General features: G+C 48.4%; 1 protein-coding gene across 10 annotated transcripts in view; it reads left to right on the forward strand.

Annotated features, from left to right (window-relative positions):
• The window catches only part of LOC109738707 (light-mediated development protein DET1), a 31,437-nt gene extending 13,473 nt beyond the window's left edge, over window positions 1-17,964 (forward strand). The window contains exons 5-12 of one of the 10 annotated variants that reach the window (XR_005772724.3): window positions 3,501-3,569; window positions 3,973-4,029; window positions 4,118-4,198; window positions 4,283-4,447; window positions 10,637-10,735; window positions 11,618-11,704; window positions 14,156-14,255; window positions 17,560-17,964. Coding sequence is in view for 6 of the 10 variants with exons in the window: in XM_040403847.3 (XP_040259781.1) it covers window positions 3,501-3,569; window positions 3,973-4,029; window positions 4,118-4,198; window positions 4,283-4,447; window positions 10,637-10,735; window positions 14,156-14,255; window positions 17,560-17,696 (708 nt within the window). In the remaining 4 variants the exon portion in view is untranslated. Of the gene's footprint in view, window positions 1-3,500; window positions 3,570-3,972; window positions 4,030-4,117; window positions 4,199-4,282; window positions 4,448-10,636; window positions 10,736-11,020; window positions 11,192-11,617; window positions 11,705-14,155; window positions 14,256-17,559 lie in introns of all 10 variants that reach the window. The other 9 variants (XR_006672077.2, XR_005772725.3, XR_006672076.2 and 6 more) reach the window with 9 other exon arrangements.
• Window positions 17,965-18,402: the final 438 nt, after the last annotated feature.

Consider the following 18,402-nt stretch of genomic DNA (forward strand, 5'->3'; position numbering starts at 1 on the left):
GAAATCTAAATTTGTTAACAAATCACCGAATGATATACACATTTCCGTTCAACACATATTACTACAAAAAATATCATCTGCCCATTGGAAACGAACTGAGATTTATCGAGAAACCACTCAGCAGCATGGTAATACAATTTGTTCACATTGACAAAGAACAATATTAATCCAAAACTTAGTACGGCTCCGCAGATCAAGCCAAGCCAGCGGTAGTGATACAAATCAAAATGCGGCTAATCAATCGGCGTGACTGCCGCTCACCAAAGTACGGCTCATGCACGCCCTCCCGAAGCAGCCTCACCTTTCTTGGATATGGCATCAAGTTCATGATCGCGCGATTCCGACAATATCTTATGAACTTCCAAGACAAATCCAAAAACTGCATACATGTTTCTTTGGTGGAATAAACAACAGATGCGATCATGAGAACATGCGCTACTAAACTGCACCGGCAAACAAAGTTGATTTGAGCCCGTGCATTGCAACGGGAGAAAATGACAGTATGCAGAACCAGCTCCGTCGTAGGGTTGAGTGCTCGGGGTGCAGAACCAGCTCTGCCGTAGGGTTGAATGCTCTTAGGGGAGGGCGGTGACAGCAGGGCAGAGCTAGTTGAGACCAGTGCGTGGGTGTTTTTACATTTTCCTGGCAGTATATTTGAATTTTCAATAGTAACTTGTTGGTATCTCTGGTGCAAGCAATAAATAAGCATTTGCAAGCATACCAAATACTAATCCATACTCAATACATACTGGATCACAGTGCTAAAGTCTGTTTCTACTTGCAGAGTTTACATCTTTGTTAGACGATATGATACAAAGCACAACACGTGCTCTCAGGCAAGAGCATAGACAATCAGTAGTGGTGTGGATACTACACAATCACAAAATGTAGTGCTGCAAGCTAGCACAAGTTTATGTTACTGATAGAATGCCAAACATATGCATCTCTGTCAGCATTTGTGCTAGTAAAGACAGAAAAAGGGAAACTGAATTAGTTTACTAACATTTAAACATTGAAAACTGAGACACGGTCACCACCTCATTGATGAGGTTCATTATACCTGCGAAACCATGTCCATCACACCTCCAGAATCTGCAGAGGACACTCGTGCAGGAGCAAGGGAATCAAGCTCATCGAAGAAAATTACTCATGGGCGTGCTGATCTAGCCTAAAATTGACGGTGAATACTGATTATCTGAGTATATGTGGATATTTCATGGCAATTATATGGCTTGTGCAGATGGATATACCTTCTCAAAGATGTCCCTGATATTCTTCTCTGATTCTCCAACATACTCCATGTTTATCAGTTCTAGACTTTTTACACTAAGAAAGTTTAATGAGCAAGTTCCGGACCTTTTACGCTAAGAACATGTAATGAGCACTCAGTTGCTACTGCTTTTACAAGTAATGTCTAGAAATTCAAAAGAAAACATCCTAGTGAGCATGTATTATGTTGTTGTTGGATACAACTAACTTCTGAAAAACGGGAATGAAAACTCAATTCAGATAAAGTATAAAACAAGAAGAAGTAATGTCTAGAACCTCTGAAACTTTTGAGAAATCAGGCGCTAGAAATACCTCCTACGTGTAGCTATGATCCAGAGCGCCACATCAATCAATCTTGGAAGATGACTGTGTCTGCGATGGCCATGAGCGGGCCAAGGCAGTCGGGCGCGAACTTGCGTGTGAACATGTGTTCATAGGTCTGAGTTGTTGGACTGGCGCAGCTCGGCGATGAGACGCAGCGACGCCTCTAACACGGCATACGTGTGCGGATCGCCGATGATGCGCGTGAGTGTGTACCGGGCGCAGCCATCAGGGTCGGCCAAGTTGAGCGTCCTCGGTAAATATTACTCCCGCCGGTAGCAGGAGTCCTGCGCTACGACTCCAGCAGGCACTGCTCACTGCGCTCGCGGATGACAAGCGGCCATTTGGAGTAGAAGAACCTGAATCCAAGAAAGGCACAACAATATAGCTCTTTCACCATGGGCACTAATAAGAAGCTACGGTTAGTGTCTCCAAGAAACATAAACAATTCACAGTAGTAAACATTTCTCAGATCCAATGATGCATGAAGCTCCCTGCCTGGTCATGTTCATTCTCACTGAAGTTTGATGTTGCCCTGAATATATCTATCAACGGAGAGCACTGCACTTTCTTTGCTGGTCCCTGCTGCAATCAAATTTGCAACATCCATAAACCAGTCCATAAATACTCTTAACTTTCTCAAGGGGATTGCAATTTAGAGCCAAATAGTTTCAGATTTGGGAAGAAACTCATTGAATGTGTTGTTGTCAAATCCTATTGCCCCTGTTGCCTTGAAGCTCCTGTACCACGAAACAAATATCAATTCACGGTTTGACTAATCTAGACCAAAACAAATCAAACGAGCTCTCCTGATTGTGCTATACAATCCTAATCCTCCTCTGCAAGTAGCCAACAGATTTTCCCCTGCCTGCAACAGCCCGCTTCCTATGCCAATAGAGCGCGCACGTCAAGCCACCCATGACACACACACAGCCGGCCAGCCGGCGGGAGTATAGAAAGGACAACACATATGCCAGGGGACTGAAGATCCACCCGTGGCAGAGCAAGATGAAGGTGAAATCGATCCCAGAGGAGAAAGAGCAGGCTTTCACCGGCAACCAAGATGACTATGATGCAGAGGATGTCTCGTCCGGCAGCAAGGAGGTGGCGACATGGTGGAGGCTGCCGACGGAGAAGAGCGTAGACCTGGACGTGGGGCGCCGACATAATGCCGCCGTATGGGGACGGCCGAACGCCAAGGGACACCTTGCATTGCTGGCCGCCATGGTGGACATGGCGGTGGCAGAGAGCGTTGAGCTAGTGGATCCGAAGGGGGGACGGATCCGGTAGCCGCCAGGTGCATCGGGCCGCTAGCACCTCGATCTAGTCAACAGTGGCGGCGATGGTAGGGAGAGGGAGAGGAGGGGATCGAGAGTTTTTTTAGGCAGCGTGGGCTGCGTCGTGCGTGGGATGTGGCAGAAAAAGACTTAGTAAGGAAAAAAAAAGAAAGAACGAACGAACCGTTTTGTCGCTCGGCGGTGGCATACATTGTAATAATAGGTAATAGATCTGAGTCGTTGATCTTTGCGCTTGACACAGAAATTAACGGATGTAAAGGGATGACGGATGGAGAACTATGAAAGCCTCCGTCCTTTATTATTAGGTAAAGATAAAGATGCAGGAAACCCCTTATACAATGGGGTAAATATAAATGACTACATGGCCATATGTATAGTACTCTAACAACGTCAATTATGATGCTTAAAATCATCTCTAATTTATTGCATCCACTGCTGAAATATTCGTACTCCCTGTTATTATTGTGTACAGTTAATCTTGCATCTTTTGAATTGTTGAAACAAACTTATGCTTAATTGCTTATTCCCCCTTCTTTCTTGGTCGTGTGGTCTTTCTTGTGAAGGAAAAGTGTTTTGTCTCTACTTGTTTGAAATTGTAATTTTTGTTTGCAGAGGGTCCAGCATCTGAAGAAGAAATTTTATTTTCACTTTCAAGACTATGTGGATCTTATCATATGGAAGGTATCTATCGATACTTTCAAGACTAGCTTAAATGAATCATAATAGCAGTAGGATTTTGCTCTGTTTTTCTTTTGCCTTGGTTCTTTCTTTCTTCTCTCTTCTGGTTATTCGTAAGTATTGGCTAGCCTATGTTTTGTCTCCTTTTTGTTCCTGGTTTTGGCTGGTTTACTTTGGAAGTCTTATGCCTTCTCTGCAGTCTTCTATGTGAGATTTTTTTTCTCCTACCGTCATCCCTTCATTTTTTCTGTTAGATTGAAGTTTTATATTCTTCACTTACAGTTTTTGTTGTTCATTTTAGCTATCAGTAACCTAAGTATTTACGGGGACTATGCTGTTCACTGAACACATTGTTTTCTGCTAAATAATTTTTGCAAGAGGTGTTTATAACATGATAGTGGAACAGGTACAGTTTTTGGATCGCCGTCACCTATTTATCAAGTTTGGTAGTGTCGATGGAGGGGTAAATCTATTTTCTCCTGACATCTTACCAGTATTTTATTCGCATCTTGTCACCATCTAATTGCAGACACTCTAATATATTTCTTTAGGTTACTCGAAGCACTGATCAAAACCTAGCATTCTTTGCTGTGTACAACATGGAGACGACAGATATTGTCTCACTCTATCAGGTATCTATGATCATCAGAGATGCTGTTCAAGTTATTGGATATATTTTCCCTTGTGTTTGAACATAATACATAATTTGTCAGCAGAATTCTTCGGAGGAGCTGTATTCATTGTTTGAACATTATTATGATCATTTCCATGCAAATCCTCAAAATTCTTCGCATGAGAAATTTATCTCGTCGCATTCCAATAGTGTTCATGCTCTTGATCAACTTTGCACCATTAAAAATAAAGCAAGCAGCTCCTCACAGGTAATGCTGATAACGCAAGTTGTATGAACGTATGATGCATTTTTGGTGAACCATTCCTGTTCCATTCAAATGCCTCGACAAGATGCGAGGACTTGTGCATGTTGCGCCGCTAATGGTCTCTTTATTTCCAAGAATGATGCTCTTATTGTTGACTGTACTGAAATGTTTCAACGTATTCTAGTAATACATGCACAATTTCCACATATGTTGTAAGAAAGAGGTTTTCTTGGATATAACATAGATGACATGCAATATAAAAAACAGTTTTCTTGGATATGTATGTTCAGAATTAATTGCATAATAAGGAGATTTTCTTGGATATAATGTGGATAATTCCAAATAATGTAGGGCTAGAAATTGAGTTTTAGCCTTGCAGGTTAGCTTTCCCGAGCATGCTGTCAGTTCTAGTAGTACTAGAAGTCCAATTTGTTTCAGGTTTAGTGAATCAACTAAGAAAAAGCAAACTTTGTTTTATCTTTAAGCTTATTTTCTGGTGCTTGTCATGCCTTTTCAGTTATATATACCAACTTACATGCAGTTCCAGATGACGTGGTATGCTTGTGAAAATGTTAGAAACCCATACCGGCACAGACCCAATTGCTCAGATCTGGATCGGGGAAGGGAAGGGGGTGAGATCGGGCAAAGAAGGGTTTCTTGCCAAGGAAGATGAGATACAGAGAGTAGGCGAGGAATCCAGTTCAGATACAAATCACGCATGCCTTGCCTACTGGCTACAGCTGACTATATACCCAGCCACTCACACACGCGGGTGGGCCCATGCCACATGGCAGCGGGGGTCCCACCATCACACGTCCACCGCATCAACCACTGGTGATGCAGGTGTGACACTACCCACTCCTTCAGAACGGGCGTCCTCTTAAGAAGATGCGTGCTGCTCGATGTCATCGCCCGGAGGTTCGTCCCGCACTGGAGCTTGTGGAAAGCGGCGACGGAGAGTGTTGTAGTCCTCCCAGGTCGTCGATGTGTTGTCGTTCGTCCAGCGGACCTTGATCTACATGAGAGCACTGTTGCCGCGCTTGACCATGCGCCGCTCCACAATCTCCACGGGCTTGTTATCGTGGCCGGCGAGATCTGGGGGGCCGCGGGAGCTCGGAGAAGACCGGCGTGTAGTTGGGGGTGAACGGCTTGAGCAGCGACACGTGAAAGACGGGGTGGATCTTGCTGTCCGTCGGGAGCTCCAATTTGTATGCCAGCTTGCCAATCTTGTCGAGCACCGTGAACGGCCCGAAGAACTTGTACGCCAGCTTGGCGCAGGGACGGTTGGGACGGATGACTGCGCATATGGCTGAAGCTTGAGGAGGACGGAGTCTCCAACTTCGAAGGAACGCTCAGTGTGGTTCTGATCGGCCTGCTCTTGAAACGGTGTTGGGCCGCAGAATGTGCTCGCGCAGACGCGCCGTGTGCACTCCCCAGTCTCAGGGCTCACCGTCGATGACCGGCGCAGACTTGTCGTCCCAGAGTGCCATGGCGCCAAGGTTGGGATCGACTCCGTAGAGCGCCTTGAAGGGAGAGCATGTGATGGACGAGTGAAAGGATGAATTGTACCAGAACTCCGCTGTGGGTAGCCAGCACCTCCATTGCCAGGGCTCGTCATGCACCGCGCACCACAGGTACATCTCCATGCATTGGTTGACCCTCTCGCTCTGGCCGTCCGTCTGCGGGTGGTACGCCGTGGAGTAGAGCAACTTGGTGCCCGCACTGGCGAAGAGCTCCCACTAGAGCGCGCTGGTGAAGACGTGGTCGCGGTCGGAGACGATGGAGCTCAAAATGCTGTGGAGCTTGACTATGTGATCCCAGAAGACCTTGGTCACTTGCGGTGCTTTGAAAGGATGCCGGAGCGGGATGAAGTGCGCGGACTTGGTGAGCCTGTCCACGACTGCCATGATCGAGTCGAAGCCTTCTGATGATGGCAAGCCCTCCACGAAATCCATGGTGAGGTCGCGCCATGGTGCTGTTGGTACGGGCAGCGGGGCCAGCGTACCCGCCGTCTTGCTCTGCTCGTGCTTGGCGTGTTGACAGACTTGGCATTAATGCACGTAATCCGCGACGTCGCCCTTCAGGCCCTCCCACACGAAGAGCTTCTTGATGCGCTGGTAGGTGGCAGTAGTGCCGGAGTGACCACCTACCGCGCTGTCGTGCAAGGCGCTGATGATCTTGGTGCGTAGTGTCGTGTTCTTGCCAATCCACAACCGATCTTGCTTGCGAATGAGCCCCTTGTAGAGTTCGAACCCGTCGTCGTCGGGGCTGATGATTGCCAGACGCGCCAAGCGCTCCTGTGCATCGGCGTCCGTGGCGTAGGAGTTGGCCACCTCCTGCACCCATGCGAGTTGGCAGATCGGGAGTGCGTCGAGGTTCAGCGCCGCACCCACTTGGGACAGTGCGTCAGCGGCACTGTTGTTGCTGCCGCGACCGTTACCAGAACTTGAACTGGAGGCCCACCTCTTTCGCCATGGCCTTCCGCTGCAGATCAGTAGCTAGCCGTTGATCTTGAAGATTGCATAAACTCTTGTGATCCGTGACGATGGTGAACGGTCCCCGTTGAAGGTAGGCGCGCCATTTATCGACGGCCATCATGACGGCGATGAACTCCTTCTCGTACGCCGATAGCTTTTGGTTGCGCACGCTGAGCGCATTGCTGAAGAACGCCACAGGGTGGCCCTCCTGAGCCAGCACCGCGCCGATGCCAGTGTCGCATGCGTCCGTCTCAATGGAGAACGGGCGCGCGAAGTCGGGGAGCGCGAGCACGGGTGCGGCCACCATCGCGCGTTTGAGCAGATCGAACGCAACCTGCGCCCGCTCCGTCCACTCGAAGCCCTTCTTGGTCAGAAGGCTGGTTAGCGGCTTGGCGATGATGCCGTAGTGCGCAAAGAACTTGCGGTAGTAGCCTGTGAGGCCGAGGAAGCCTCGGAGCTCGGTCGCCGTGGTCGGTGTAGGCCATGCCAACATGGCGTGTGTCTTCTCCGGGTCAGTCGCGACGCCGTCCTTGAAAATGATGTGGCCAAGGTAGGAGATGCTGTCTTGCGTGAACGAACACTTGGATTCCTTGGCGTACAACTGGTGCTCCCGCAACAGGGTAAGGACGAGGCGCAGGTGTTCCAGGTGCTCCCCCAACGTCTCACTGAAGACTAAGTTGTCATCCAGAAAAATGATTACGAATTTAGGAACATACTTGGCGAAGATGGAATTCATCAAGCACTGGAAGGTGACCGGGGCATTCGTCAGCCCGAACGGCATGACCTTGAAGTAGAAGTGTCCATGATGCGTCTTGAACACCGTCTTCTCTTCGTCCCCAGCGCACATTCTGATCTGATGATAGCCGGCGCGGAGATCGAGCCTGAAGAAGAATGCTGTGCCAGCCAGCTCGTCGAGCAGTTCGTCTACAATCGGTAGCGGGAACTTGTTTTTGACCGTGGCGTCGTTGAGCCGCCGGTAGTCGACGCAAAAACGCCATGTGCCGTCCTTCTTGACGAGAAGCATCGACGCTGCGAAGGGGCTCATGTTGTGCTCAATGATGCCCAACTGCAGCATCTCTTGGACCCGGCGCTCGATCTCGTCTTTTTGCAACGACGAGTAGCGGTAGGGTAGGGTCTGGAGTTGGCGGGGCGCGCGTCCTCCACCAGCGTGATGGCGTGGTCGTAGCGACGATGAGGCGATAGGCCTTTTGGGTCGGCGAAGTCGTCCAGGATGCCCTGCACGCTAGGCGGCTTGGTGGCTTGGGGCTCCGTCGCACGGGGCAGGTCCAACACGGCCATGTACCAGATGTCGTTGCCGGCTTGCCATTTGTGCAGCTGATCGGGCTCGATCTCTTCTAGCGTCTCTTGTTGCTTGGGTCGAACACCTTGCAACGTGATCATGGTGCCTTGGTGCTCAAAGGTCAGCGTCTTCTCGAGCCAGTGGCAGCTCATCGGGCTGAACTGCTCAAGCTAGTCCATGCCAAGCACGCCATTGTAAGCCCCCAAAGCCAGTTGCCGCATGTCCGTGTGGAATGTGTGTCCTTGAATCCACCACTGCAGCCCTTGGACCATGCTGTTGCAGGACATGCGCTCTTTGTTGGCGACGCGTACCTCGACCGCCGGCACAGCGACTGGCGTTGCTTTGATGCGGTCTGCGAATGCCATGGAAATGAAGTTGTGCGTGCTCCCGGAGTCCACCAACAGCAACATAAGTTGGTTGCTGACGAGCGCTCGTAGACGGATAGTACGCGGTGACTCGGTCCCCGCGACAGCGTGCATGGATAGCACGCAGCACTCGGGTGTCGGCTCTGGTTGCGCCGGTGCGTCGAGCAGCTCCAAAGCGTGGACCGCGTCGTCGCTGAGCACCTCGCCGTAGTCGCCGACATGGATCGTAGACAATTGGGTGGCCGGCTTGCACCGATGCTCGCGGGAGTACCGATCTCCACATTTGAAGCAGAGGCCGTTGGCACACCGATGCTCGCGTAGCTGGCGCTCGTCGTTGGGCACAACAGCGCCCCCTGGCCGTGGCGCCCCCACGGCCCGTGGTGGTTGTGGCAAGAGGGGTAATGGAGGTCGACTCGCGGGAATGATTTGCGAACGAGCATGCTGATTGCCCGCCTCTTCTTCCAAGATCCTGGCCAACACGGCAGCACGAGTAATGCTCGACGGCTCCTGAAGGCGGACCACGGCCCGGAGATCGTCGCGCGGGCCCAACAGGAATTGCGTGATGAAGAGCTTGGGGTTGAGCGTTGCGTCGAGGGCGAGCAAGTGGTACATGTGGGCCTCGAACTCCACCCGGTACTCTGCGACGGTGCTGGTCTGCCTGAGCTGCAGCAGCTTATGCATCTCCACCTCGAACTCATCCGGACCGAACTCGCTGATGAGGGCCGCAGTGAACTCCTCCCAGGTTGGCGCAAGGTGCGTCTGACGGTACGCCTGGAACCAGTGCGCCGCGTGATCGTCGATGTAGAGCGACGCCGTGGTAACCCAGCTGTGCGACGGTATGCGGTACAAATCGAAGTAGGCGATGCAGTGGTCGATCCAGAGGTTGGGCGCGTCGCCGTCGGAGCGAGGAAAGTCATGCTTGGGGGGCCTTGACCGTGTACTCCTCGGCTTGCCCGTAGGAGATGCCGCGGCCTGGCCCGTGCCCATGAACGGCGGAGATGGCCGCGTGGGAATCAGAGGAGGCCTGTTGTTGGAGAGGCGAGCGGTTGGTCCTTGGGGACGAGGGCCGCGTGTTTGCTCAAGGGACGTCACTGAGGACGCCTGGGGCTTGCCGTCTTTGGTGTCGGCCGCGTGCGGTTAGTGGAGCGCAGCAGCGGTCGGCGATGGTGGTGGATCGCGGTGCTGCCGCACCTCCTCGACGTCTGCTTGAGTGAGATCCAGTTGCTTGCGGAGGTGCGCCAGATCAGATGACACCTGCGTGTTGAACGCGAGCTGCGCTTCGAGATGCTTGTCGCCCGCGAGCTTGCTTTCATCGAACCGCGTCAAGAGCGACTGGAGCATCGATTTCAGCTCTCCGGTTGATTCGGACATGGCGGCGATGATGTGGCGGGTTTGGGCAGACGTTTGGTCGGCGGCGCCGTTGCACTCGCTCCAAATCAGGCCAACTCCGCTGGGGATTTCGGGTGGATCTCGCCGAAGCAAGTTCCACTCCCACAGCGTGGATGTTACGGCTTGATCGAGAGGGTGAGAGTGGCGGCGGAGAAAATTGGTGGTGGGGAATGGAGGCTCTGATTACCAACTGTCACAGACCCAATTGCTCAGATCTGGATTGGGGAAGGGAAGGGGATGAGATCGGGCTTGGAAGAAGGGTTTCTTGCCAAGGAAGATGAGATACAGAGAGTAGGTGAGGAATCCAGTTCAGATACAAATCACGCATGACTTGCCTACTGGCTACAGCTGGCTATATACCCAGCCACTCACACACGCGGGTGGGCCCATGCCACATGGCAGCGGGGGTCCCACCATCACACGTCCACCGCATCAACCACTGGTTATGCAGGTGTGACACATACCTTTCAAATGAAAAAACTAGAGGTGTGAAACGGTCACTAGTTGCTGATGGCTTATTTCTTGATAACTATAGTTACAACATATTTCTCATTTGTGTACGCTTAAGGCATCTGATTTGTGAACAATTTACCTCTTTTATTAGAGGATGTAATAATGAACCTTTTGATGATTGCTAGTTTGCTATTTGTTTTCTGTTTAGCAGTTTGTGAAAAAGATGATGGCGTCATTGCCTTACACTTGCCAATCACAAAGTCCTTCACCATACTTTGACCTGTCGATTTTTCGTTATGATGAGAAGGTTTGTTCTACAACTTGTTTGAATATATGTTATACAGTAGTTCCAGTTTGGCTAGTTTTCTGGCTTGAGTGTCATACTATAATATCCTGCAAGTTCATGTGCTTTCACTCGAGTCACCAACCTCTTTTTTGCTTTTGCAAACAATCAATATGGTCTTGGTAGAAAATTGAACATGAAGCACACGTTAATACATTATTAACTGGAATGTGTAAACATTTGATATTGTTGCGTTGGGCTTACTTTAAGTCTGTCATTGAACCAATGATTCTTCAAAACTCTGAGCAGGACATTGTATATCCTGCTATTTGTAAAAAAAAATGAGAACAGAGGGGAGACTCCCCCATGTCTTATTCATATGGGAGATGACAAGACTCGAACCCGGGCCGGCGACAGCAACCTTTGTGCTGTCTATCACTCCACTCAGAAGAGCTTCTCATATCCTGCTATTTGTGACATGTAATATGTGTAGCTTCTATCCTCTTTGAATAAATAACAACAAAACAAAAATTAGATGTGCAGAGTTATTGGCAAAAAATAATACTCCCTCTGTCCCATAATGTAAGACGTTTTTTGACACTACTGTAGTGTCAAAAGACGTCTTACATTATGGGACGGAGGGAGTACATAGTACAAAGCAGCATCTTATAAAATGTTTTTCTACTTAGAATGTTAGTATCAACATCTGACTTACACATATTGATTATACTTGAAAATGGAGCCGCTATGTTTTTTCTCATGTATCCACTTGTTATGACATTATTACTGCAAATAGATACTATACATTGCACTGATAGTCAGAGGTCCTGTTGGCCTGGGAGATGATTGCCTGTTTGCATGTTGGTAACTTGGTGATGATTTTGCATATTTGTTGGGAGAGTGAAGATGCAGCTACATTGCCATTTAGAGGGGTGGTTGCTGGCGATCTGATTAAAGAAAAATGAGAGAGTATAGGTGTGGTTGGCGTGAAGGGTAAGAGTTGTGCAGTATTAAAATTTCAGTTCAATTTATTTTGATGAGATCGGAGCTGAGCAGGGGCGGAGCCAGAAATTTTGTGAAGCCAGGGCAAGTTTGAGCCTAGCTAACCGAATGATCTAAAAAAATTCAGGGGTTTGAATCAAGTATTTTTCCTTGATATCGGTTTTTTCAGGTAGGGGCCAAAAGAACCATTTTTTGAAAAATCATTTCGGCTTTTTCGCCTGAAAGTATTTAAACAAATTTTTATTTCAAATTCATTTAGCAGTAGAATATATAGTACTTAACCCTTTGTATACGCAAATCTCTTTTTTTTTTTGAAAACCACTTGGCGCACTTTATTAAACTGAAATCAAAGTTACATCATCCACAATGTCCGAAGGTAAAAAGCTGGGAGGATCACCATCCCAAATAAAAGTAGAATTTAAATTGAAACTATGTCTAGCAAGGTTGTGCGCCAATCTATTAGCCTCCCTAGGGCAATGAGCGAAGGATACCGCACCAATACGGTATGCTTTTTGAAAACAATTAGCCAAAATAGCAGTATAGGGGCTCCAAATCTCGATCATGCCATTGCATGCTTGAATAACTTCCAATTGAGTCAGATTCAACAATGACTTGATGACAGCCGAGTCCTTCAACCAACTCTAGTCCTCGCTGAATGGCTACTGCTTCCGCTGTCGTTGCATCAAGGAGATGATGAAGCAGCCAGGATGCTCCCGCAAGAGCCTCTCCTCGGTTGTTTCGAAGAATTGCCACTGCTGCACCCGTTCCATCTTAAAAAAAAGCGGCATCAACATTTAGTTTATACTCAAATCTCTTTGTGTTCTAGCGGTGAACACGCGTTAATCCTTTCCCTAATGCGTGGGTTTGAGTCCTCCCTAACCCACTGTGGCCATAAATTCTTTTAAACACTGATAACATTAGAAATCAGGCTGGCGAAATTGGTAGTCGGCCTGTGACCTCGAAAGCACTTCCACCAGGCTAGGGGCTATGTTGTGTTAAAATATGCATACAGATTCTAACGCTCTTATATTACGGGACGGAGGGAGTAGTGTGAAAAACGCTCTTATATTACATCACGGGACGGAGGGAGTACTAACTAAACATGTAGCAAATAAATTCAGGGTCTGAAGAAATATCCGGTAACCGGTCGGTTCTTTAAAAACTTGACCAGTAAAAAACCTTCATTTAGATAGACAACATGTAAAATAGCATCAAAATCCCAGACCACAAATCTACCTTAATAATGAAGTGAAATTATGAATATAGCAGTCATACAAATGTAATTTTGAAGTGAAGTAATATAACCTCAATGACCAATTCTCCATGGCCGAACCTCAAAATTTGAACCTAAATAAATCTACCAATCTCCAAAAGTGCAATCTCACCTAATCACGGAGGAGGGGACAAGCAGCTGCCGGCCGATGATGCAAGCCGTTCCTGGGATGGATCCGCTCTGGCACAACCCTCCGCCGGCCATGTACCCAGCCTAGGCCTGCATCCACTCGCCGCCATTCCTTCTTCGATCGATCTAGGGTGGCGCCGTCTGGAACAGCTGAACAAGCGGGGTCGTGGGGAGTGGAACGATCGACCGATCGTGCTTCTTTTTTGTTTGAGAAAAAGATCGTGGTCCTTCTCGTCTGAAGTAAACAAAAGCCGAACAGACCTCTTGCTAGGTTAGTAGCCCAGTAGGCCCAGTTCTCATCTGATTTAACGTCAGGGCATCAAGCAAGTCTCGCCTGATCCATTACTACTGAAGGAAAAGGAAACCTTGATTAGCAAACCAGAACGAGCCCAGCTGCCTGGGTAAAGCACGATGTGTTGACGGTTTTTCTCAATGTAATGGAGCCATCGTAGCTGGCGTACCTAGCGAGCCCGGGCAAATGCCCAGGGTCGCCGGGCGCTGGCTCGGCCACTGGCACTGAGAGAAGCAGTGGCAGGTGATTCAAACCAGGGAGGTGGGTCAGCAGGCTGCAATACTTCTTTTGTGGGTTCCAGCTAAGGAGAGAGTAGTGGGTGCTAAGCACTGTTGCTAAAATGCAAGCTTAGCCCCTGCATGAGGTTGGGTTGAGGTTGTAAGTTAAACCCCTCCTACTTCGCAGAAGGCCTAGGTAGGCTTGGTATTTCTTGGAAATTTAGTATCCCTGTTCCTATACAATGTGCGAGTTGTTTTATTGATATAGTATAACACTACACTTGTTTTGGACTAATGGCTTTTTCATTGCTGTAGTAATTTAGCTCAAAGCTGACCTATGCAATATGAGCGATTCCATCGTGATGAGTAATGACAGTAGTGGTTTAGATGTGTCCAACTTGCACTTTCTAAATCATTTTTATGACATTCCATGGCTTTGCTTATCTTCTCGATATTTGTCGTACTCAAGTGCATGATAGTAATTTTCCCTTCATTTGATATATCGTGTTGTTTCGTTTCCTTGTTTACAGCTGATTTCAGCGATTGATCGGCATAGGCATTGCACAGAGCATCCGATAAAATTTATATCAGTGAGGCAACCAAATGTCGTCAAATTTAAGATAAAACCAGGTAACTGTTGATCCATTGCTGTGACCAAGCATCTAGATTCTAGAACTAGGGTGTGTGGAACTATATCAATTTGAACTTGTATCCGCATGAGAAGTCAACATTAGTCAAGGCTCATCTGCTCAAATTCTAGACCGTAGCAAACTCGTCACACTCATACTCCACAATCATGTTGTGCATGATCACACAAGCTATGACCACCTCCCACAACGCTTTTGGATCTCATACCTTTGTAGGTCCTCGAACAACTGCAAAACGGGCTTGGAGCACTCCAAATGTCCTCTCCACATCCTTTCTAGCTCCTTGTCTTTGGGCAAAGTGAGATCTTTTCTCACCCCTTGGATCAGAGATGGTCTTGACGAAGGTCGCTCATGAAGGATAGATATCATCACAAAGATAATAGCCCATGTTGTAGTCATGAAAATTGATGGTATATTTGCACGGAGGAGCTTCTCCCTTGCACAACCTTGCAAGCAATGGAGGCCGCTGCAACACGTTGATGTCATTGCCAGACCCAGGCATCCCAAAGAAAGAGTGGCAAATCTAGAGGTCTTGTGATGCAACTTCTTCAAGAATGATGGCGGGCTTCTTACAATGGCCTTGATATTGCCTTTGTAGAGCATATGGGCAATTCTTCCATAGCCAGTGCATGCAATCCGGAAATCCGAGCATATCTGGTCACCCTCTTGCTTCCAGTGCCATGAGCCGTGCAGTGTCTTGGGCAGTTCGTTCTCTCAAGTACTTCGGTCCAAACATCTTGACCACCATAGTAGCAAACCTGATCATGACTTCGACGCATATGCTTTCGGACATCCGGAGGTACTCGTCCCATGAATCTGTGGCCGTGCCATAGGCAAGCATCCTCAATGCAGCGTGCACTTTTGGTAACCAGATAATCCAATCTTTCCAACGATATCCTTCTTCAGGATGAAGTGGTCATCATAGGCCCGAACACCATTGTAGAGGTGATCGAACACATTTCAGCTCATCTGCAATCGATGAAGAAAATAGGGCTCAGATAGCGCATTGGGGACAAAGTAGTCGTCCATCAGCATCACATGCCCCCCCCCCCCCCCCCCTGCCCTATTCCGATTCATCACTCGATGTTCATCGTCGTTTCATCCTTATATTCGTCCTCATCTAATGATGACATATCTATGAACTCGGCGTAGAAGTACTCGGTGGCCGAATGCATCGTGTTTGCTTCAAAGTAAACAATATAAACGTCAATAAATTTGGCTGTGGCATTTGGCCAAACACTTGCTGGGCACCGTGTCCACCATGGACGGCAATGTGGCAGAGGGTACCTCGGCAGTAGCCGGACCAGGGATGGAAGGGCAGCGTAGGCAAGTTGGGGCTGGCGCTCGGTTGGAGCGGCGGAGGTCCAGCAAGGCCTGAACGGCGGAGTGGGTGGTTCAGCGGCGGCGTGGGTCTCGGACTACACGGACACAGAACAAAGGGGAGGGGCAGAGTGAGAAAAGCAGGGCTTGGGGTAGGTTTTTTGTGTGGGCCGTGGGTGTCGGACGCCTACGTGGCGGCTGTCCGGACATTCGCAAACCTCCCTGGCTTTGCTTCCGGTTTGCGAGAATTCGGACGTACGGACTGGCCCGCGGACATTTGATGCATGGCGTTGGATGGCACAAAGTGTCCTGTCTGTGCTGGACGTTCACGGGTGTTTTGATGCACAGTGTTGGAGATGCCCTTATCTCATTAATTCAAGCAAGATAGCCTCATCTCAATCCCATAAGCCTCGTCTCAACCCCATAAGGAGCAGCAGGAGCAGCGTGCCAGTCCTCCCCTTTGATGAGGCCCACGTGTGGATCACAGCGCTTGTCCCTCACTGTGAGGGAGACTAGCGGTAGCACCCCCACCTCACATCTGCTGCTGCCAGTTTCTGAATTGGTGGAGGGAAGTTCAATGGGGAAAGGCACAGGTCAGAGAAAAAAAATCTGACCGGTGTGTCCCCAATCGGTGCTAAACGCTGGAGCAAATTTGGTTTATTGGACCCTCCTTGCTTTTTTTTCTTAGACCTGCCTCATGCTGCTTAGACTCCAAGGCCGATAACCAGACCAATGAACGGTCATGAACTCCCACACCATAGTGATGTATTCAGTAATCATGAGGGCAACATGACCACATCAGGGCAAGCCAAGACAGTGATGTAATCAGTAATCATGAAGGCAACATGACAACATCAGGGCAAGCCAAGACATAAGAAATCGTACCTGACTTTAAGGGTGCAACTGGGGCGGGCCTTTCCGCTAGCTAGCCGTTAGCCTGCCCCACAAATAAGTCCCGCTAATTCTCCCATGGGCCAAGTGCGTTATTCATGCGGGTTCACGCGGGTGCGTCCATTGTGTTCTAGGGCGGCTGCATATCCCGCAAAATGCTAAAGCAGCTGTCATCAGCTTCGAGCCTGCGACCTCTTGTCCTTGCTGTCCCTGTCCTTCTGCTGCCTGCTCTATTTTCTAGCAACATCCGGGTTGCCGGCGACAACAGATTCGCTTTATTTCCCTTTTCCTAGAGAAAGCAGGATCGATCGGCCGTGCTCTGCGTACATGTTGTGTCACGAGCACGATGAAAAGGCCGATCAGCTAGACGTACACCTGGTGACACTGCTGCCGGGCACCATGCAGGCGTTCCAACTGCTTCCCCCAATCGTGACAGACCATGGCCATTGCCTCCCTGCCAACCGTGCCATGGAGGCCATGGCCTGCGTGCTCTCCGCCTAGCTTCACGGACATCTTTTGGGACGGCAAGGGCGCCGTGTGGTATGGTTCTGCCGTACGCCTGTGGGTCTACTTCATCGACGTCGGTGTGCCGCTTGACCCGCAGGCGGTCAATGTCAGTGATGGTCTTCACGGCGGTGCCGCTGTTCGACCAGAACGTTTGGAGTTTGGAGCCAAGCGCACGCACGCCAGAGCTGACAGGCTGAACGCCAAGAGCAACACAACAAAGGGTGTGCGATGTGGAGAACTGGAACCGATCTCCACCAAATTAGATGTGCGGGCTGTACGAGGCGAATGCGGGACGCCGCGTTAACCTGCAACAACTAGTGCCGCATTACGCCGACCCACTGCAATGCCCGCATAAACTGTGAGCGCCCGCATATGCAGGTGCAGGCTGGCTGTAACCCGCCCCGTTTGCATCCTGACATGACTTGATAATTGGAAAATATATCATCACTTTCAGGACACCGGAGGGAAATCATTTATACATTTGCTTTTCTACTTGGGTTCTAAGTCTTACTTTGTTTTAGTAGCATTTCTCGAGTAACTTCACGTGCATACATCTCCCTTTTCTGCAGGGTCAGATTCTGGTGGTTCCGACAGCCGAGCAAAAAGAATCTCTTCCTTCTTGTTTCACCCATTTTTCCCGCTTGCACTGTCGATTCAGCAGACATATATGCAGCCAACTGTTGTCAATGTACATTTCAGGAGATAGAAAAACTGTAGTCGCTTCCTCAATTGTGTTTGGCCCAATAGAAATTTTGGTCATCTGTGGTAGATGTTTTATCGGTTGATCTTACTATAGGAGAAAAAGAAGTGGTTTTTTGCTTCTTGTTCACGTGTTAATACTGAAATAACCATTTTATAGGGTATCTGATGTTGGAAGATAAATGTTAAGGCACCAAAGGAAATTTTGTTCGATCATTCATGTGAGATATGCAGTCAAAGTAGCAAATATAATGAAACAAATAATTTCTACTTTATGTATTATTTCATGCTATACTACCTGTGCATACATCAAGTTCAAATTTGTTCTTTGTTAGTAACTAAAAAATGTGAAAGAAAATATTTTTCTCTCTTCATTTGTAAATTGGATACTGATTTCGAATTTGAGTGTACTTTAGCCGCCGTGTTTCTTATACCAATTGGAACATTTTTTTACCATGACCCTTTGGTGCCATGTCATGACATCAAGCAGAGTTTCAGGTATTTTAGAGCATTTTTTGTTTGTTTTTTTAGTATTTAAAAAAATATATTCTCAATGTTTGTGTCCGAGCCATGACACCAAGATGTTTGAGATCCCTTCCAATTTCTTGCATGGGCCTAACATGCACCTAAGGACAAAACTATAATTTTTTGACATATTTTTTGGTTGGCTGTTGCATGTATACATACAGTTCAAATTTGAATTAACATATAGT

The sequence above is a fragment of the Aegilops tauschii genome, chromosome 3 (assembly GCF_002575655.3).
Source record: "Aegilops tauschii subsp. strangulata cultivar AL8/78 chromosome 3, Aet v6.0, whole genome shotgun sequence".
Taxonomy (NCBI): Eukaryota; Viridiplantae; Streptophyta; class Magnoliopsida; order Poales; family Poaceae; genus Aegilops; species Aegilops tauschii.